Genomic DNA, 23,309 nt, shown 5'->3' on the forward strand with positions numbered 1-23,309 from the left:
TGGCATCTACTTCCTAAGAAAAATAAGATAAGAGCGATGACTTTGAAAATTATTTTATCCTTTTTTTTTTCTTTTTTTTTCTAATTTAAGATTTTTTTATGTGTACGCTAGACTTGAATCCAAGACCTCATTTTTGGCAATTTGTCAAACCAATTGAGCTATGGGTCTAAAATTTCATTTAAGATTTGAATTAGGCTTGCAACTTGGTCAGGTTGGGCAAGGTTGGAGATCAACCCACGCCTAATCGGAACTTGACAAACACCAACCCATGCCCATGCCTAACTTGACCTCGAGCTTGAGATGCTCAACCTAAACCCAACCCAAGTCAGGTTGTTCGGGTTAATTCATTCCCCGTTAATACTGGATAATTTAATAATGAAAATCATTACATGACAATTGGGAAATTCGAAATATATATATATATATATATTGACGGGTCAAGGGCCATGAATTTTAGAAACTGAATGTTGACAGTCTAGGACCGTCGAAATTCTTGATGTTCCCAGATTTGATGATTTAGAGCTATCAAATTTCTCCCATCCTTCATTAATTTGATAGTTTTGACCTGACGAAAACAAAAATTTGATAATGAAAATTTTGACTCCTTGGTCCGTCTAATTTTATGAAATTTGATAGCCTTAGAAAATTCGATTGCCTAAGGCCGTCAAATATGGGCTTTTTCATATTGTAAATGACTTATATAAATATAAGTAGTATGTAAAACAACTTAAAATTTATAATTATATTTCTACAATTGCATTTCAAAATTTACAAATATAAAATTATTAATTAATAAGCTGGAGAAAATGATGATTAACCAAAGCTACCATCTTAATTTATTTATTGTTAATCGTAATTTTCAACATAACATGCATTCATATCCATGATAATATAGAATTACATAAATAAGAACATTAATAACAAAGCAGTTGTTATTAAATGAAAATAATCACACATTAGCTTTGATATGTAGAGAAACAAAGTATACATACTAAGTTCAGGTTAGGGAAAATCGGGTTGCCACCCATGGCTATACCCGAATCCAACCCGATTTGAGTTGGGCATTTTTGTTGTTGCCCGAATCCAAGACCAAACCCAAATTAACTATGTCCAGAGACCTAGCCTAAAATCAGGCTCAACCCATCACTTTCAGGTTTGGCCCACCCAAATTGTAGCCCTAATTTGAATCAAAGATATAATTAGTATTGTAAATTGAAAGAGGGACATTAGAATGACACTAGTCTTCTTCTTGGCTGCTGCATCTTCTTGCACCATCGGTCCTTGATGGAAAATCTGTTAGTGACAGAAAATTAGGTTAAAATTTGATATTTGGCTACAATTTGTAATCATCTTTAAGGCAAATGGTTAAAGAAGATTTTTTATTTTCCAGTGAACGTTATTTAGCACTTGTTGCAATTCATATCATATCAAAGAAAGAATACATCCCGAATGATCATAACCGTCTAACTGAACTTTACACTTTTTTTATGTCGATTAATCCAAATATAATAACTGTGAGATATACTTACGAATTTTCTCCACATTAATGATCAAACACATCTTACCTTGATATTATAAGTATCACTTTAGCCATTCGATATATTAAGTCAAGATAAGTTATTCCTAAGCTAACTTATTGAGATATCACCCAAAATTAGTGAAAATATTATGTGTTGGTTTCATCTATATATATAGGCTGAGGTAGCAATGTAGCATTATTGGGTGATTGATACTGACCTCATTGTCTATATGTGAGTATTTTTTTTCTTTTGCTTAGTGCCCAAAAATCGGTTTGACCTCAGCAATTGAACACTTTAATTTTCTAGATTTTATGAAAAAAATTCATTATCAAAAAGACAAAATAAATTGAGCTTGATCCAATGTGTTGAAAATGAACAGTTACCAAGTACCCAAATTTATAACCAAAATTAAAATTTGGTGGTGAAAAATAACTTCTTTTTATTATAAAAAATTCATAGAATTTCGTCCTCTACAATAATGTGGTATTGGATCAAATTTTTGAATAACACAAGATGACCTAATTAGGAAATTTCATTTTCTCATACAGGAGAGAAAATATTGCTTATGTCATTTGTACCAAATGTCAAGCCTGTGTTGGGCTGTGAGCAAAAAATTACTCGTCTATATAGCACATCAATGCCTTATTTTGTCACATTGTTTCTTAAAGTTGCGGCAATATATCATATAGTATTCAAAGTTGGATCCGAAACTACCTCTTCTTTAACAATGATGCGTGGAATTTTAAATTTTTTAATAATTCTTTGATGAATATTATATAAATCCTAATAGGGTATTTATAGAGATTATATTAACCAAGATATAAAATCTAACATGAGATATAAATATTATATTTTATTAATATTCCTAACATTGAATATCCAAATTGATATTGCAACATTAATTGTTTTCCAGCACTACCTCACTACTTTTCTTTTGTGATGAAATACATTGACAATGATATAATGTATCTCATACATCATATTCTCTTACATATTGAGGAGCTTATAAGGTTGTAATGTCAATGACATTTTAATTAAATCGTAATAGCTAATCTATGTTTCTTAGGAGTGCAAATTGGTTCGGTTTGAAGCCAAATTTTAATCGAACCAATATCGGTCGATTCCATTAAATGAAAATCGGAACCGAACCAAATTGCCATAGAACCAAACCAACCTGAACCAGACTAAGGTCGATTTGGTTCGGTTCAATTCTACAGGTTGTCAATATCTTAAAAACCAAATTGAATCAAGACATTTTTAATAAAAGTTACTAAATATAGACATGAAATTTCATGTAATGAGTTATTAATCTATCCATCAATAATTAAAAAAAATTCAGTAATGTATTTATTCAAAAATATATATATATAGGGTCCCGTTCAGCAACAAACATTTTGGCAAAACATTTTTCAAAACATGGGTTAGAGGTTTTGGGATGGGCTGATTTTTGGTGAGGATGACCTCTACGGTGAGGAGATCATCCTCACTAAAAATCAGCCCATTCCAAAACTTCTAGCCCCAGTTTACAAGTTGAAAAATCGTGAACCGTCCATTTTTTGTAAGACATTTTTTATGGGATTAGAAGTTTTGGAATGGGTTGATTTTTGGTGATGATGATATCCTCACCGTAGAGATCATTCTCACTAAAAATCAGCTCATTCCAAAATCTCTAACTCATGTTTTTAAAAATATTTTGCCAAAATGTTTGTTACTGAATATTTCCCATATATATATTCATTAGTTTTTCCATCAATTAAAGAAAGTCATTAATCCATCCATAAAAGAAAATGTTATTAATCTACCCATAAGAATAATAATCAATTTATTCATACAACATGCCTATAATTTATTAAAAAAAATAATAATATTTATTTATAATTATATTAATATAATAATTATATTTTCGATTTGATTCAATTTTATATTAGGCTTGAACCAAGAATCAAATCAAATTGATCCGTTCACTACTTTGTTAATCAAAATTCATTATAAATCAAATCAAACCAATTCAAAACAATCGATTTGATTTGGTTCTAGTTTGAATCAGACCAAAGTGCACATGTAATGTTTACCATCCATCCATCATTGATTGTCGTTACCTTCACCTCAAAATTTGGCGCCAGTTCAACGAATCTAACTCATCATTTTGATTTTGTCTCAACATGTTATATTATGGTACAAATGGCTTTATATCTGCTTTTACCATGTCAGTCCCTGTTTTTTTTTTTTTTTTTTTTTATTATTGTCTTCTATCTCTAACCAAACAAAATATGGGCTTTGTCAAAAATGAAGTCGGTGTTACTTGAGGTCTCAAATATCTAATCCATACCTACCCACCCATTTATCAAGATTGATGGACCAAACCTACACAAAAATTGTTAAGTCCAAGGCAGATCAATCGTATTTGGTCACTTTACAGGTCAAGTCTGGCTTTATAATTTTAGTTTGGGTGATTTAATTATGCCCCTCCCCATTTTGATGAATATTTGAGTTATACTTGCGTTTTGAAATTGATGACATGCCCATGATTTTTAAATTTGGTATCGCGTCTCGTCTCGTTCAACTCCAATATCGAGTCGTCTTGGACAAGTTTTTCGATACGTTTGAGACATCTCGTGAGATAACTCAAAAAAATGAACTGTGAGATGTAAAATTCGATCAAAAAATGACTTTGTGAGTTGGTCTCGTTCAATTCTGATACCGAGTTAACTCGAACAATACGTCTCGGTCTCGGACGAGTTTAAAAACTATGGACATGCCTCCATGATCTATGTCTACTATGGAAGATTAATTAAACGAGACTTAAATGTCCTCATCTTTAACCTCTAGCAAAAATAAAAACAAAAAAAAAAATTTATTCACCTTCAAATTCTTTAGAGAAGAGTTATTTTTGATCCATTCAACTTCATCTTCAATCCATCATATTTCTAATAGAAACCATTCATTTTTCTACTTATAAATTCTAATTGATTGTTGAGGTTAAAGAAGATAAAACCTAAAGTTGCAAGATTAGAGTACATAATTTTACCTTTGAGGTTCAAGACAATGGCATTTAGACTATATTTTGTTAGTCTTGCAAATATTATGGAATATTTGAAGAAAACACAAGGTATCTGATAAATTTGAAGGTCTAACTCAAAATTAATTGACAATTAGTGAAGAGATCCAAGAGCTTACAAGGAGAAAAGTGTGAGTCAGATTGACTTAAAGCATGTGAAGATATAAATTAGGTGGCGTGCAAGAGAGAAAGGTCCACTATGATACCATGATAAATTTGGGAGTTCAACTCAAAATCAATTGAGAGCAAGTGGAGAGACCCAAGAGTTTATATGGAGAAGGACAAAGTAATAAATGTCTGACGTGGGACTAAACTCAATAGTATCTCAAATATTCTTTGTGGTAATGCCTAATTCACCCTCTTTATTTTCTCTTATGAAAAAATTCTTTTTTTTTGGAAGCTCAAATATTTTATGTCTTCTTCTTTTCTTAATATTAGTTTTTAAAAAATAAAGAAAATGTACAACCGTACGATGGATAATATATATTTTTACAATATAAAAATGGGTATTTTTATTAGGTTGAAATGCAACTGTCCCACAACTATTCATCTGCAACCAATTCCATAACATTCCTAGATTTTCCTTTCCACTCCTCGTGAGAGTTGGAAGTGCTTTCAAGTGATAGTGCATGCATTTTCAAACATAGTTTTCAAACTCGTATACTCAACTCAATTCTAATGTTCATTGACTTGTTGAGTTATGACAATCGCCCAAGAGTTGACTCAGATACGTAATTGTAAATATTTATAAATATATTATTATTTTAATAATATTTCTTTTCTATTATGTGCAAAAAAATATTAAATATAACAGCACAACTTGACTGAGTTTCTTTTGGGATTATGAGATGACTTGATTGGGTTTATATTTGACTCAGGTTTTTGTTAATTCGACTTGGTGAGTTGGGTAGTCAATTTTTGCAAACATTTAATAATTACTTTACCAACTTTTTCTATTAGTGCACAATTGTTGTTGGGGTATGGTCAGCTCAAGACTGAAGAATATTCACTAAACACGGCAAAAAAAAATAACAACTCAAGACTCGACTCAATTCAAGTTGGATGTTCATTGAGTTGAGTAATAAAATATTTATCAAAATTATTAAATTCTGTAAACATAAATCATGAGGGATTGCCTCAATAAACAGTTAATACCCATAGATCATAAGTTTGATACCCAAAATGAGCATTTATCTTACCAGGTGATAAAAAAATATATATAAATATTTTTATATTTTAAGCGTATAATATTTTCTTTTTCCCTGAAAAAAATAATATAGTTGTTTATATAAATCGGCATAATTTCCTAACAGACTCAGTGAACTTCGTGTTGACTCGGTAAATTAATAATTTTTTAGTTCTATAATGATTTTCAGTGAAAATAAATCCGTTCGCACACCGTAAATGATTGAACAGACGGCACGAGAAAAAGCACTGATCCTTCTTTGTTCATAAACGTATCCTTCTTTTGAACCACGTGGTTTTCAATATTAGACCAACAACAGATTTTTATGGAGAAATAATTACCAAATTGTGAATAAGGTTTTGAAAAACCCACCGAATCATGCCCAAAAAATTAAATAAAACACAAGGATGGGTATTGGGTTCATACCTTCTGACACATTGTGTAATTATTTCCATACTTTTTTAAGAGATTTACTATCTGTTGTAATGTTATTATCAGAACTCCCTTACTTTATAAGTTTGTTACTTGAACAACCCTTACTTTATGAATTATGTTAACATGACTAAGATAGTAAAATTTCAAATCTTACTAAGGGCTGTTGGGCCCATTTGAATTATCAAATTAACAATCCGATAGCACAGCCTTCTAAGTTTCATGGAAAAACTCAGATTAAAAATAAAAAATTCAAAAACAAAAATCTTTTATAGATCTTGATCGTTGGTGTTGAAAAGGGATAGCCATCGAACTCTCAATTTTAAAATTAAAATATAGTGATGAAAATTAATTGTGTTTTTTTTTATTTTTTCTATGTGACATCATATCATATTTTTATGTGCCACAAATTGATGCAATTAGATTCCTCTCCCAATCATGTTAAGTAATAAATTAACCCAATAAATTTGAATTTTATGACGTTGATCCCCACTCCAAGGTGTGCTCAATAACATACTTGATAAAGTGAGGTTTGGTGGGTAATAAACTTCATATAAAGTAAGGTACTTTTAGAATTGTTAGAACTCCAAAAAAGTTTTTGTAATAAAAATCTACCAGTAAATCTCTCTAATTTTTTTTTTACTTTTTCATTTTATTTTGATTACTGTGTAGGTTAATAGTAATTACATAATTATAATTACATTTAAAATGCAATATCCTCTTTTACCTTGTTTTATTTTACTTATTTATTTATTTTGGATGGTTAAGTATTGCCATGCCATCTTTTACTTACGCCACCCAAGTTCTGTGTTAATTCTTTAGTGAGTTACATATGAAATGGGGTTGTGTTAGTCAAAGTTGGTGTAACAGTATAAGCTTTCTTTCTATATCCTGTACCTTTCTCACTTCCGTTTCCTATGGTCACTACTTGAATGGTTTATCCAAATAATAATTGTTTTTATTGACACAATTGATTATTTCAACCAATCCAAAATCAATATCTTGGGACAATATATTTGATGACGACCATGTTCTCGATATTATTGAAATCTAACAATAACCAACACAGGGTTGTCAAATTAACGAGAGATAAGGTGATAAGGTGACAAGGTTATTATTAGAAACTCGATGAGTTGAGGGATTCCACTAAGTTGAACTATTAAGTTTGTAATTCAAAATTTTGATCGAGACAAAGTGACTTTGTCAAATAGTGTAACGAATAATTAGGAATTCGGTCGAGTCAAATAGCTTAGTGGCTTCGTCAAATAGTGTAACGAATAATTAGGAATTCGACCGAGTCAAATAGCTTAGTGGATTAATGGAAAATATATGTGAGGGTTCAATTTAACCCCGACTCACCGAAGCATATGGGAAACCAATCCCAACTCACTAACATCGACTCAGTAAGTCAATTGATTTTAATTTAGGGGGTAATTTTATAATTGAGATTGGTACAATCTATGGAGTGGCACAGATCGACAACACCAGACTAAGAACTAATTGCCTTATTGTTTTATGTAATTATTATTGTTTTGTGTCTATGTTATTTTAAAGATGCAGGATACAGATGAATTGACACACACCCGACTCATATGGGGAGTCCGGTCTATATCCTAAGTCGGTCATGCAGAACCACTTAGTGCCACACCCGACTCATATGGGGAGTTCGGTCTATATCCTAAGTCAGTCGTGTGGGACCACTTAGCGCCACACCCGACTCATATGGGGAGTTCGGTTTATATCCTAAGTCGGTCGTGCGGGACCACTTAGCGCCACACCCGACTCATATGGGGAGTCTGGTCCATATCTTAAGTCCGTCATGCGGTACCACTTAGTGCAAAATTCGACCATTAGGGGTCGGCCTACAAAGAAAGCCTTGGCCCTTCACTAATGCCGAGCCCAACCGAGGAGTTGGTATAGCGGAAAGCCTTGATCTTTCACTAATGCCGAGCTCAATCGAGGAGTTGGTATAGCGGAAAGCCTTGGCCCTTCATTGGTGCAGAGCCCAACCGAGGGGTTGGTATAACGGAAAGCCTTGGCCCGTCTTGGAAGCCAAGCCCGATCTAGGACTTCAATCGATTATTTTATTATTTATCAAAGTCTTGGATCGCTCTGGGATTCAAGCCTGATCTGGGATTTCGATCGGTTCTTCTGACAAAGCCTTGGCCCTTCATTGGTGCCGAGCCCAACCAAGGGGTTGGTATAACGGAAAGCCTTGGCCCGTCTTGGAAACCAAGCCCGATCTAGGACTTTGATCGGTTATTCTATTATTTATCAAAGTCTTGGATCACTCTGGGATCCAAACCCGATCAGGGATTTTGGTCGGTTCTTCTGACAAAGCCTTGGCCCTTGATTGGTGCCGAGCCCAACCGAGGGGTTGGTATAACGGAAAGCCTTGACCCATCTTGGAAGCCAAGCCCGATCTAGGACTTCGATCAGTTATTCTACTATTTATCAAAGTCTTGGATCACTCTAAGATCCAAATCCGATCTGAGATTTCGGTCAGTTCTTCTAGCAAAGCCTTGGTCATTCATTGGTGCCGAGCCCAATCGAAGGGTTGGTATAACGGAAAGCCTTGGCCCGTCTTGGAAGCCAAGCTCGATTTGGGACTTCAATCGGTTATTCTACTATTTATCAAAGTCTTGGATTACTTTGGGATCCAAGCCCAATCAGGGATTTCGGTCGGTTCTTCTGGCAAAGCCTTGGCCCGTCTTGGAAATTGAGCCCGATCTAGGACTTCGATCAGTTATTCTATTATTTATCAAAGTCTTGGATCGTTCTGGGATCCAAGCCCGATCTGGGATTTCGATTGGTTTATTCTATTATTTATCAAAGCCTGGGAGTCAAGCTCGATCTAGGACTTCGATCGGTTATTCTACTATTTATCAAAGTCTTGAATTGTTGTGAGATCCGAGATCGATCTGAGATTTCGATGAGTTTTTCTATTATTAATCTAAGTCTTGAATCATTTCAGGATTCAAGCTCGATCTGGGACTTCGGTCGGTTCTTCTATTATTTAACGAAAATCCTGGTTCATGAGAGGAGCAAATCTCGATCGTAAGGGGGTCGGTACACAACGAAAATCTTGGCGAGTGAAAGAAACCAAACCCGATCAATGAGGGCCAGGTTTACTCATCTGTGTTTTTTAATTATATATATAACGATTGGTTTATAAGGGAGGCAAGTCCATCCATTGGGGGTGGGTTTAATTGATTTATGTTTCAAACCCGACAATAGGGGGTTATATCTATTGGTTTTGGAGATCGGGTTTATGATGGTACCAAGCGCAGTCAATAATCAGAAAATGACAATTTATGGGGTGTGTGACCACGTGTCACATATTACCATTCATTTATTCTCGGGCGCTCGGACTAAAAGTCCAAACCCCCGAGAGGGGGTATTGTGGAGGATATTTCTCACTATGAACTAAGGGGTGACACGTGACACCTAGGGATTCAAGTTTGGTATGGATATACGAAGGTAAGCTCGGTAGAAAGTACAAAATATGTACGAGATACGTCCCAAAATCCCCTTCTAAGTTGGAGAAGGGTAAAATCGGTAGTTGAGTCCAATTAAGTCCTAAGGTCTCATCTCTATATATATATATATGGGAAATGTTCAGCACCCTAAGTTTTACCACACACTTTAACAAATGTGTTTTGTCCTACATGGGTTAGAAGTTTTGGAATAGGCTGATTTTTGGTGAGGATGATCTCTATGATTAGAAGATCATCCTCCCCAAAAATCAGCTCATTCCGAAATGTTTAGCCCCATGTTTACACGTTGAAAAATCGTGGACCGTCCATTTTTTGTAAATCAATTTTGATGGGGTTAGAAGTTTTGGAATGAGCTGATTTTTGGTGAGGATGATCTCCTCACCATAGAGATCATCCTCACAAAAAATCAGCTCATTCCGAAACTTCTAACCCATGTAAGACAAAACACGTTTGTTAAAGTGTGTGGTAAAACTTAGGGTGCCGAACGGGACCCTATATATATATATATATATATATATATATATATATATATAGATGGACACATGAGCTAAAAGGTATGATTTTCTCCCCTCTCCAAACTTCACTTATTTTTTGTACTAAATATCTGACTTGGGCGTCGGAGTGGTGTCATTGTAGGCACACCTAGGAGAATGAGAAGAGGGGATCGCAAGGTGGCATCTTAGATCTTATAGTAGAACGAAAATCCGCATCTACAGAAATATATCTAAAGTTGCGTCTTCAATCAAATCTAAGAGAATTTAATCCCAAAAAAATAAAATAAAAATGAACAAGGATGACAACGAATCATCATCAAACTGGGCATGAATTGTGTATCCGTAACCAAGGAATAATGCACTCCGAATGGTACAAATGTTTGCATGGCATTTCCCTAGCTTCCTCACCAATCACAAATTCATCCTTGCAGACCGAACAATATGAATCATTGATCAAATGGTTTGGCGTGATCTTCACCATTGGAATTGCATCAATCACTGATTCAGGAGCGGGTGGTGTGCCCGGTCTATCATTTTGAGTCAGTTCCTCTATCAATTGATGCAGCCCTGCCCCCAAAAAATAGTCCATAGGATTGACTCCAGGAGGAACCGGGTTTTCTGGATCGGTTATGGTTCCGGGTGGATGAATTGGGTCTAATGGTCGGAGGACAATCCAAGGCCAATGACGAGGTCCACGCTCAGGTTCAGATTCAAGTCTGGGCTCAGGTTCCCACAAATTTCTCCCATCAAAATCATGATTGGGTCGTCGGATTGGTGGGAACATCATGAGAGACAGAGCCTCTAATAATCGGGCCTCCGGAGAGGGATCCGGGTCGGTGAGGTCGACCACAAGTCTAGGCCTTGCTATGTCGAGTTCGGTAACGAATTGGCCAGAACAACGTGGACAAACGATATCTGATGGGTCTGAAGATGTAATCCTGACCGCCCGATTGCATTGATAGCACCAGTAAGGACGATCTCTAATTCCATTGACCGTCGTAATAAGAGTAGGAGTGGCCTCAGACATGTTAATGGGCTTTAGGATGCAAATGGGTTCGGGTTTGGGGAAAAAAATGTTTATAAAGATATAAAGGAGAAAAGCAAAGAATGGCTTTTGGAGTTGAAGAAAGCAATTCTCTCTTCACTCCCTCTTCTTCATCCATTCTTCTCTCCTCTCCTCTCCTCTTGAACAAGGAAAGTATGTTTGAGGAATAAATCAAAGCCTCTTGTTTATAGGTTTTTAATCTTAGAATACCTGACTTGAGAACAGTGCCTACTACCAACAACTAACTTAAGAGGAGAAATTTATCATGGGCTTTTGGAGGAGCCCTTGAAGACAAATCTTAGCCTGAGTCCAACCTATGAAATGGTTGGGTCGAGACGGGCCAGACAACAAAATGTCTAGGTCCAAACCTTGGCCTAGCCTACATGTATTCGGGCCGGTTTGCAAACTCCATAATAGAATATTTTAGTTTTTTTTTTTCAGCTTTAACCATAAATTTGGTCTACTTGGCCTCTCAATACCAAAATAGGATATATAATTTCTCTCCACAAACCCAATCTATGTAGGATAGTGCCAAAACCCAACTCATTAACAGCCCTATGAGTCAGTGATGAACCTAAAACTTGTGAAATTGGTCGGACGCTGGTTCCGTATGGTCTGACCAATTTGCATTTATTAAAATTTTCCTTCAATAATATGTAGACAATTAGTTTACTCAGGAAACAATGATCCGCCTTATTTTTTGAATTAGACTACCATGACAAACTTAATAAGATTTCAAATCTTACTAAGGATTTTTGGACTTATGTGGATTATCAAATTAGAAATCCAACAACACAGAATTCTAAGTTTCATGGAAAAACTCAGATTAAAAAATAATCTTTTTGAGCTTCATCGTAAGGTGTTGAAAATGAATGATTACCGAACTCCCAAATTTAAAAATATATATCAATAGTGAAAATTAAAAAAAAAATTAATTTAATTTAATTTTTTTCTTAGAATTTGTTCTTTTATAACCTTATGACATCCAATCATGTTTTTGGATGCCACATATTGATGCTATTAGAAGTCACTCCAAATATGTTGAGTAACAAATTAACTTATAAATTTGCATTTTACGATGTGGACCTCCACTCCAGGATTTGCTCGATAACAAACTTGATAAAGTGAGGTTTGGTGGGTAACCAATTTTATAAAGTAGGATTCCCTTGGAGTTATCAGAATTTCTAAAAGAGCTTTTGTAATTAATAAAAATACAACAGTTGGGCCCGCCGGCCAGCTAAATCTCTCTTATTTTTTTTAAACTTGGTATCCATGTGACATAAACAGGATTTCTATAATCTTTTTAATAGGCTTCAAAGTTGGTCAACCTATGGTCCATGACCTGTTCATGAAGATCATTATTAAAAATACCTAAGTTAATAGTTAGAAATCACCAATTAAGTTAGTCCAATTGGCGAAATAAATTGCCCTCATCAGTCATCAATCGTTGACTCTTGGTGTTTTCCACGTAACCTTCATGATATTGATTGGTGGTTTTCCTAGGCCTTTTGTCACCTATTTATTCTAGGTACATTAATTGTATATTAATATTATATCACATAATACACCAATCCATTGATATGGGCTTTGACGAGGGTAATTCGTTGATATGGGCCTTGAAGAGGATGGTGGATCACATCTTTATATGGATATGAGTAGAGTTTGATTCAAGACCAAAGACTGATTGGAAGCCAGACTCGTCTCCTATAACCCAAGATCTACGACAATTGCCACCATTCCATGGGAAAAAAAAATAAAATTGAAACGATCGAGGAAACAATCCAAATCTTCAACCATTGACTCTCTCTTTTCTTTCTTTTACTATTAGAGAAGTCTCACCACCCATGTAACCTTCTTCTCTATATCTTCTCCTCTCCGTCTCCACCATCAGTGTTAATTATCATCTTAAAACAGATCCAACCATGCCAATTGCACTTGATCAATACCTATACCTATACTTGTTCCTCGGCCTCTATGGTCTTGTGCACCTAAGTTATGCCTCCAACACTTCCTCCTACTATTACGACCAGTGTGCGCCGTCGACATGTGGTAAGTCCCTCCTACAGTTCCCCTTCGGTCTAAATCCACTATGTCGTAGTGCGTACATAAGGATGGTATGTGAGAATGAAACGCTCTTCCTCATCGATGAAGAGAATTCTCACTTCAAATACAAGGTCTTACAAGACCTTACCAAGCAAGTTTACTCTAACAAGTCGGTCAAGCTCGCCGACGTATCGATCTTCGGTTGTGGACCCATCCCTCCTTTCTCCAGTTTAACGCCCAACGATGCATACCAGCCACAGAAATGGATCCTCCTAGCAAGCTTAAAAATCTCAGCAGAATATCGAACGGGTACGTTCTTCAATTGCACCGATCAACCTGATAGCGACACGTTGCAGGGGCTGATTAAGGCTCCTTGTTTGGAGTGTTGGGAGAGTAATAACTTGTGCTATTTCTTTGATGGGTTCACAAATTACATACCCAATTGTCTAGCCTATAGAGTTGCAATTCCTACTGCGATTCTTAAGAATAACTTCGTTGGGGTTAGGAACTTGAGGAAAGTTCTTCAGGAGGGTTTTTCTGTTGGGATGGATGGGATTTGCAATCCATGCATGGAGATGGGCAATGGGAGATGTGGATTTCTTGAGGATCAAGAAAGAAAGAAGAGTAATGGGGTTTGTTTCTGTAAGGATGGGGTCCATAAATACAACTGTTCTGATGGTAAGTTTGTTAAAATCAGATCATCTTTCCTCAATTAATTTCTTTAAATTACAAGATTTCCCAAAGTTTACACACCAATTTTGATGAATTGAAGGGCTTATCATTCAACTTAATGCTTCGGCTGAGAAGACTCATCAATTGACACCATCACATACAAGGAAAATTGTGATGATTGTAGGTAAGAAATTAGAACCTCTCATTACTACTGATATGCTCTATCACTGAAGCCCACAATTTTATCCTAAACACATGTCCCACTTTTACCTGTTTGGTTGAGTTTCTAGGCCAATGGTTTTAAAACTTGTCCGAGACCGACCCAAAAAAATTGCTAATCAAGCTGGTTTTCTGTGTGAAGGTTCACCAATAATGGGCAAGTATTCATGGGTCAGTAGACCCACAAAACTGTGCCCCATGGAATATGTGGAGCTGGATTAAGTAATTCAACTCCCGGATTGAGGAGGTCTTAATTATCTAATGCTTCTTAGGAGCATCATCATATCATCTAGGGTCCACAATTGGCATTGATCCGGACCATCAAATAAACCAGTAGGGTCTAGATACTATGTCATATATATATAAGCAAAATTCTTTTCTATGATTAACATTTGTCATTGTTTGTGTACAAAGGAATTTTGGTGGGAGTAGCCTTGTTCCTGTGCGTGTGCTACATATACCACAAACGAAGGTATAATAATATGAGAAAAAGTGAGTTTAGAGGCGAAGATGAGCAAGTACTAAGGCACTACCTCGAAGGAGACTACACAACACCAGCTTCTATAGAGATTTTCTTACAGAATTACACCTTAGGAAGGTCAACCAGATTCTCCTACAAACAGCTCAAGAAGTACACCAACAATTTTACCCAAAAACTAGGTCAAGGAGGTTTTGGTTCTATCTTCAAAGGCCAACTTCCCAATGGATTAACCTTTGCTGTTAAAATGCTCGGCGAGAACGATCAAAGTGAGACCCAATTCCTCAACGAAGTCCTCACTATTGGCCAAATCAACCATAACCATTTAGTTCGTCTTCTTGGCTTCTGCTTCGAACGATCAAAACGAGCTCTTATTTACGAATTCATGGTGAATGGGTCACTTGAGAAATACATTCACCAAGAGAAGCAAAGATCGAAGGAAATGTTGACTTGGAGTCAACTTCACGACATTGCTATTGGGACGGCAAAAGGGATCACTTATCTTCATGAGGAATGTCAAAGTCGAATATTACATTGTGATATAAAGCCTCATAATATACTTCTAGACGATAAATTCAAGCCCAAGGTATCAGATTTTGGATTGGCATTGGCCTTGAATAGGGAGAAGAGTCATGCATCACTCACACATGGGATGGGTACTCCAGGCTATGCTCCACCCGAAATGTGGTTGATGAATTGTGGTCCATTGACGGAGAAGTCCGATGTTTATAGTTTTGGAATGGTAGTGCTGGAAATGGCAGGGAAGAGGAGGAACTACAAGGTTGATGCTAGCAAATCGAGCGAGATGTACTTTCCCGAGTGGGTTTACGCACACCACGTGATGAATAATGATGGTGGCAATGGTGGATCGAAATGGCACGCTTGCAATGGGAAAGAAGAAGAAGAGATGGCTAGTAGGATGGAATTGGTGGGACTTTGGTGTATTCAATTCGACCAGTCTAAGCGACCTTCCATGAGAAAAGTGATCGATATGCTAGAAGGTAGTATGGTTGTTGAGATTCCTCCGAGACCATTCAATACCTCCATAATTTCCCATGTAACATCAGAATGTTACTTGACTTCTTCAAGTTTGAATTCGAATTCGAATCTCTAGGATTACAATTTGCCAATTAATGATTTATTGTGAGATTTGAAGAGGGAGAGGTGGAAACCAAACAGTATGTTTTAAGATGAGCATTATTTATGGTATAATTCTATTTCTTTTATTCCTGAATAACTCTATCCCCTAGAGTTAAGAGTTAAGTTGCAGCCAAACACTGATGAAAGTGATCCCAACGTCAATGACGCGTGTTTTGTGGTTGGTGATGTACCGTACGGTTGGGGGAGACCCGTAAATGGTAGTCAACTATCATTATTAGGCGTCTCAATTGACCAGGCCAAACCAGGCTTTTGGTTGGCCTTAAATTTGCAGAAAATTCAACTCCGACGCCTGGCTCATGAATTAATTGGTGGATGCCCAAACCCGAACCAACTATTTCCAAACCAAACCCATAGTAAAGAAAATCTATTTGTTTTGTCATTTCTTTTTTTTATTTTATTTTTATAGATAATTGAAGGCTTTCCTTCCGTTAAAAGTTAATAGATATTACAATAAGACCTTCGAATTTTCATAAAAACTATATATATGTATTTAAGTTTAAAGTAAGTCATCTCTACTGAAAGCTTATTAGTTGTAAAGAAAATTAATTTTCAATTTTTTTTTTAAGTATTAACTTATATCTTTATCAGAATAAATTGTAATTATGTTGTTAATAATTTAGGTTACGTGGATAAAATAATTTGTCCCTTAAGATTTGGGTTTCGACCCATCCCAACTCATTGACACCCTTTATCCATGTCGTTTATCTGAGTCTTAATATCAGGTCTTTTGGTGTTATTGTGGATCAAGTCCGTGAAGAAATTTGAGTTTAATTGATAATTCTTAGACGAATATTACATGAATCCTGATAGGATATTTATATGGATTATATCAACTAAGATAAAGAAATTAACCTAATATAAATATTTTAATTTATTAAAAACTTTCTAATATAAAATATCCTAATTGATATTGTTACATATATTATTCTTCAACATTCCCTTACTTTTGAGATGAGATACATTGATATGATACAAATGTATCTCATGTATCATAATATGTTACATTTGATTCTCTAACATTTTGGTGATCGACTTATGAAAAAGCCCTCAATCCCTATTGTTAAAACACAAAATCTAATGGTCGAGATTTATCTTTGGGATGCATATAAACAAGACATATATTATCAAGATATGCATAAATTCACAACATTAAATTTATTTTATTGAAAATATTACAAGAGAAATGGGCATTTATTTAGATAATAGTGCCACTTAATGCACGATTTTAACATACTCAGATCTCACACACGACACAACTAACGCAATTTATAAAAGGGTACATATTTGAAGTCACTCTTCAAAGTAGAATACTAACGTTTAGGATTTGTTCAAGAATGGGCAACCAAGAGATGAAGTTGCTGTGGGTTCACACCCATCCAAGGAAGGACCTTTGAGAAGTTGTCCAATTAGTTCACCTGGATCATAAAAGAACTCCACCTTCTCAACTCTCTGTGACTCATCAACCTGAAACATAACCCACATAACTACATATGAGAAAAAATCCTTTAATAATGATCAACTAAGTTGATTATGTCTTAAACTAAGCGATCGAGAACGATCATAATCATCATCATTCCTAGCCTAAAATTTGGGATCAATCTCAACTAAATGTATTTCATTGAAATATATCTAAAGTCGCGTCTTCTATCAAATCTAAGAGAATTTAGTCCAAAAAAAATAATAATAATAAAAAATAAACAAGGATGACAATGATCATCATTAAATTAAACCTCATCCTAAAAATATGGGGTCACCTAAATGAACTTGTTCCTCCATTCAATTCTACCTAAAGTCAGATTTTTAATCAAATACAGAAGAATTTATCAATCAAAAAAGTTAAATGACATTAATATTGATAGTTCATTAAATAAAACAGAGGAAATATATTTAGGGGAAGAGAAAAGAAGAATAAGAATACCTGAAAGATGCCTATCCCATAGAATTCAACCTTCTCCCCAGTGGGAGCATGGCCTTTGAAAGGACCCTCCATGAAAGCCCAATGCCTGAATTTGTATGCAATTACAGGAGGACCCGAATAGACTTGAAGAATTTCCAAAGCAAATCCTCGAGGGAAAGTCGTGGTGAACACATTATGAGATGATTCTGATGTTTCAACCGATGGGTTGTAGCCACGTAAATTCTCGGGCAAAGAAGTTTGCAACAACACATTGTAGCCTCCAAGTTTCACTATATCTTCAAGGGCTAGTGGTGTTGTTCCTGCACATCATGAGAGACCCACCATTTCAATGACATGTTCCTACGACCTTCATATATACTCTTATTGATAGATAAACAAGTACTAAATGGTGAGATGATCGTGATGAAGTGTGTAGTAGGGTTTATAACAAGTGTGTTAGTTAATACCGTTGAGACTGAGCGTATATTTTTCAGGGTTTATGGTTTTGAAGTCTTCTACACTTATTTTATGGAAAATTTCCATTTCCCATGTCTTCACCAGTCGTTGAACTCTTCCCTCCAAGGATTCCTCTGACCATTCCTATAAAACGATGGGAGATGTTAGAGTGAAATCATGGATAAATTATGAGTATATATTCGACCTTGTTTGGACACAAAATCAACAAGATCATGTTATGTGGGATGCCTGGAATTCTATACATGTGTCAGCTAGCCATCGAGTCATCGGGCCACATGGATTACCACATCGGCAATCCAACACTACAACCCTCTAGATTTCATTGTAAAACAGATTTTTAAAAAGAAAATGGAATTTTAAATTTAAAAAAAAAAAAAAATCTTTTTGACTTGATCCAAGATTTTGAAAATGAATGACTTAAAATTTTGTACTCTACATCCAATCATATTGTTGGATGCACATAACATAAGTGGTGCGGTCATAAAACTTTCCTCATCTTAAAAAAAAATTATTTAATTTAAATTTAACCTAAGAGGTGTTGGACATAGATCCTCTGACAAGCCAATAAATTGTACCATGTGTATCTAAGAAATTTGAGGAGAGTAAATGAAAAACTTAAATTTCATATTGAGATGCATCTTGTCTTAACCTTCCTAAGACTACAATTTTGATCAAAAATCAAAATTTTATTTTATTTTCTCTCTTTCTTTTCAATGCCACAACCATCAAATAATTGTATTCTATCTTTTTTTTTTTTTTTTAAATCTCTTGGAATATAGGAAGTGTAAGAAGTATGATGACCTGTGAGACCATTTTTTTTTTGCCATGACTTAAAAAATTGAAAGAAAATATAGAGAGGCTTTTGAAAAAAAAAAATTAATTAAATAAAGGATTTTAAATTAAAATAATAAACTTTTATGATTTTTTTATATGTAATTATTGTAAATTTCACCACATATCTCTATGTTACTATTGGTGGTTGATGTTTGTTTTAATAGCTTAGAACCTAACCTAACTTTACTAACAACAAATCCTATTGTGATTGGAACTTAGTTCGTTCTATCCTTTTAAAGAAAAAGAAGATTAGCACAAAAAAACATTTAGATTGTATAGAATCCCGAATTTTTCAATCACAAGACATCGTGTGTTTTGAAGACTTCAACGTAAATATTTTTATAAATTAGGAATGCCATCAATGCACGCAACTTCCTATGATTTGTTAATTTGGATTAGGTGAACTCTCAAATTGACAACTATGTGCACTACTATCCTCTTTTTTTTCCCTCTTCGAAAAGTGACTCCACAAAGGTAGCCTATGTTTCTTCTCATGTGTCACTATCTCGTTAGACGTTAAAGTATCTCAAATAATTAAGGATACATAACATGTGTAGCCAGGCAATTGGTTCCCCTTTTCTTTTTTTCTAGAGAGAATGATTAATCCCCTAATGGTTGTTCGTACCTCTTCCACGTATCATTATCGAATTTGAAATATTAATATGAGGCTGTGTTTATTAGTAGTGCCAAGAGCTATTCATCCATTATGGAATTATTAGATATCTTGTAAGTTAAAGTCAATACTTCACTAACAATGGGGTTTTAATAATCATTTTGCATGACCCCTCTAACAGTACCATGTTGTGAAAAATGAGTCGTGATAATCCGACATAAAAAACATATGATTTTCAAAAAACATGGCTGCACTATCCTATAAAAAATTGTATCTCAAGGGAACCATGTATCCCAAGGAATGCAGATCTATGATTTTCGAATTTATCACGTCAAGTAGACGATTGAGTATGCCATGTGGGGTAGTCAAATTATCACGACTCTTTAAAAATCAGTTCTCTATTTAAAATGCAAAAAAAAATAAAAAAACAAGGTCAAGTTGACCATTCGGTAGGGAAGAAAATTGATTCCAGTCTTATAGATTAAACCTTGATATGAGCCAAAGAAGCAAAGCTGAAGTTTTCTTTCTTAAGGTCCCAAAAAAATAGCAACCCATTAATAACGTCATGTGGCGGAAGAGGCAAACTATAAACAATTTATAATGTCAATAATTAATTTACAGTCATGTTCTCAAATTGATGAGATGCCCCTTTGACCTTGTTCTTCTCTTATAAATTAATTCTAGATAACTTAAATACCCTAATCTTCAGTCTTTACTTAAAAGAACCCTCAATTTTTCCTTCCAAATATGTCTTCTTCAAGTTATTTAACTTTTATATAAAATTTCTTTTAATCCATTTATGTTCAATCCATTGTTTTCAACCTTGCCTTAAGGGGTTGAAGATGGGATTGATTATGAGGGGAAAAAATAATGGTTTTTTTTTTTTTTTTGCTTACATGTTGAAGATCCTCACATTGAGAGCCACTTTCTAAGTTTCTATTAGTTTTTAAAGAAAAATTTCTTCAATAAAGGATGTCATGATTTTGAAAACATAGGCAACATTGAGGGGTATATCTAAACAACCACCAATAATATATTTTTATTTTAGATTTGAAGGGAGAGAGGTGGAAACTAAAGAGTATGTTTTAAGATGTACATTATTTGTGGTATGATTCTATTTCTTTTTTATTGGCAAGCTGGGCTTCAAGGCCCCTCCTTTTGCATTCAAGAAAATTTTATGATCTTAAACATAACCATAAGTCTTCAACCTAGACTTTAACCAAACCAGGCGAAGGAATCTTTCATCAACTGTAGCAAAGAAATCATCACATAGAGCCCCTTTATGAACTATAGTCCTGCCACTCTATTGGGTTCCTCTAGTAGAAAGCAAAGTTTTAGATAATTAAAATAATAATAATATATAAAGATTGTGATCTGTAGATTCATGAAAAAGAAGTCATACAATCTCGATCGTATAAATGGAAAATCCAAGTGTCGGAAGTAATTATCTTAGATATGTCATTTATTCCAATTATTAGATTTTTTATTTGAACAATAGGAATTATGTATGAGCATATGAATTCCTTTTTCATGAGCCTGTGAATCCCAACTCATATATAAATATAAGTCATGATGAGCTGATGTTCTTTATGCGCTCTCTTTAACTTACAATACATAGAAGTATAAATCTTTTTCTTCAAGATATACAAAGAAAAAGATCTATTGTTCTCATATAAAGAGTGTCATGTTTTATAGCGTCAAGTTATCATTAGTCTAAAAAATCTACATATTATACCATTAGAAAAGTCGTATAGAACATAAGAGAGGGAGAGAGAGAGGGTACATGGAAGATGAATTAAGGTTGTTACCTTGGTTCTGCCTTGCTCAAAGAGCTTATTGACAACGTCATAGTTGGGAGGAGCACCAAATCTCCATTTGGTGTTCTTCTCTCCTTCTCCAATTATATGTGATCGATACTTATCACCCTTCATTTCCCTTTCAACACTATCAGAGGAAGCCATCTTTTCTTAATTCAGAGAGAGAGAGAGAGAGAGATTGGGTGTGGTATGGTGTGATGTATTTGGAGAGCAATGACTATTCTATATAGCAATGACACCACTTATGGATGTGTCGTGTGTGGACAGACCGCACACCAAATTTCATTTATTATCATTTATCATCATAAATAACACCCAAAATCTCCAATCATTTAGGTGTCCTCTTAACGTGTGGTCTAGGCAAAGGTCAATAAATATTCTTTAGAAATTGGATTGTTAACCGAAAATGCTCTTATGAAAATCATTATTTGTTGTACTTTAATGTGTGCCCATCCATTTAAATACTAAATCCATCCATGGAAATTTAACCTAGAAATACTTTTTTTAATTACCCCCTCTCATATAATCATCATCTTATCTTAATTATTGGAGTTGATAAAAATGAATTTTATTTTCACTATTTTTATCTATCAATTAAGAATTATACTAATTATTTATACAATCTTATTAATTATTAATTCACTGTTGTAAATAAATAAATAAATAAAAGAGTCAAAAATTAAAATAAAACATTTCCCACGTGAGGAGTTCTTAGACAAAACTTAAAAGCAACAAAAACTAGTTACATTGCATGGGCCCAAACCAACTTGAATTGGACTAAGGTCGATTTGCTTCAGTTCGATTCTACAGGTTGCCAATATCTTAAAAATCAAATTGAATCAAAACATTTTTAATAAAAATTACTAAATATAAACATGAAATTTCATATAATGAGTCATTAATCTATCCATTAATAACAATAAAAATTCAGTAATGTATTTATTCAGTAATATATATATATATATATATATAGGGTAGCATTCAATGGCAAACTTTTTAGCAAACTTTTTGGCAAAACATTTTTCAAAACATGAGTTAGAAGTTTTGGAATGGGCTGATTTTTGGTGAGAATGATCTCTACGGTGAGGAGATCATCCTCACCAAAAATCAGCCCATTCCAAAACTTCTAACCCATGTTTACAAGTTGAAAAATCGTGGATCGTCCATTTTTTGTAAACTGTTTTTGATGGGGTTAGAAGTTTTGGAATTGGCTGATTTTTGGTGATGATGATCTCCTCACCGTAGAGATCATCCTCACCAAAAATCAGTCCATTCCAAAACTTCTAACTCATGTTTTGAAAAATGTTTTGCCAAAACGTTTGTTAAAAACTTTGCCATTGAACGTGACTCATATATATATATGGGTAGCGTTCAATGGCAAACTTTTTGGCAAAAGTTGGCCATTGAACACCCCCTTCTATATATATATATATATATATATATGGATAGCGTTATTACAACCCCTATTATGACTCGTATTGCGACTCACCATTTGTCTTATATGGGCAAAAATGTTTGGAATGGGCTGATTTTTTGTGAGGATGATCTCTATGATGAGGGTATCATCCTAGCAAAAAATCACCCCATTCCAAAACTTCTAACCCAATCAAAATTGATTTACAAAAATTGGACGGTCTAAAATTTTTCAACTTGTAAACAAAGGGCTAGAAGTTTCATAATGAGCTGATTTTTGGCAAGAATGATATCCTCACCTTAGAGATCATCCTCACAAAAAAAATCAATCCATTCCAAACATTTTTACCCATATAAGACAAAATGGTGTGTCGTAATGTAAGTCGTAATAGGAGTCGTAAGAACCCGACCCTATATATAGGATTAGTTTTTCCATCAATTAAAGAAAGTCAT

General features: G+C 34.6%; 3 protein-coding genes across 3 annotated transcripts; 1 reads left to right on the forward strand and 2 right to left on the reverse strand.

Annotated features, from left to right (window-relative positions):
* Positions 1-10,497: 10,497 nt before the first annotated feature.
* On the reverse strand, positions 10,498-11,231 carry LOC147402879 (E3 ubiquitin-protein ligase RING1-like). Its single transcript, XM_086437611.1, has one exon. The coding sequence runs from the start codon at positions 11,212-11,214 to the stop codon at positions 10,504-10,506; it is 711 nt and encodes a 236-aa protein (XP_086293737.1). The 5' UTR covers positions 11,215-11,231; the 3' UTR covers positions 10,498-10,503.
* Positions 11,232-12,803: 1,572 nt separating this feature from the next.
* On the forward strand, positions 12,804-15,870 carry LOC147402880 (putative receptor-like protein kinase At5g20050). The gene is made up of 3 exons (XM_086438262.1): positions 12,804-13,953; positions 14,048-14,131; positions 14,581-15,870. Exons 1-3 carry the CDS (start codon positions 13,155-13,157, stop codon positions 15,756-15,758), a joined length of 2,061 nt encoding a protein of 686 aa, XP_086294388.1. The 5' UTR covers positions 12,804-13,154; the 3' UTR covers positions 15,759-15,870.
* Positions 15,871-16,943: 1,073 nt separating this feature from the next.
* LOC147402881 (pathogen-related protein-like) lies at positions 16,944-21,651 on the reverse strand. The gene is made up of 4 exons (XM_086438263.1): positions 21,435-21,651; positions 18,170-18,302; positions 17,724-18,022; positions 16,944-17,269 (listed from the first exon to the last, which is right to left on the reverse strand). Exons 1-4 carry the CDS (start codon positions 21,585-21,587, stop codon positions 17,123-17,125), a joined length of 732 nt encoding a protein of 243 aa, XP_086294389.1. The 5' UTR covers positions 21,588-21,651; the 3' UTR covers positions 16,944-17,122.
* Positions 21,652-23,309: the final 1,658 nt, after the last annotated feature.

The sequence above is a fragment of the Akebia trifoliata genome, chromosome 4 (genome assembly GCF_017979445.1).
Source record: "Akebia trifoliata isolate Shusen 1 chromosome 4, ASM1797944v1, whole genome shotgun sequence".
In the NCBI taxonomy this organism is placed as follows: domain Eukaryota; kingdom Viridiplantae; phylum Streptophyta; class Magnoliopsida; order Ranunculales; family Lardizabalaceae; genus Akebia; species Akebia trifoliata.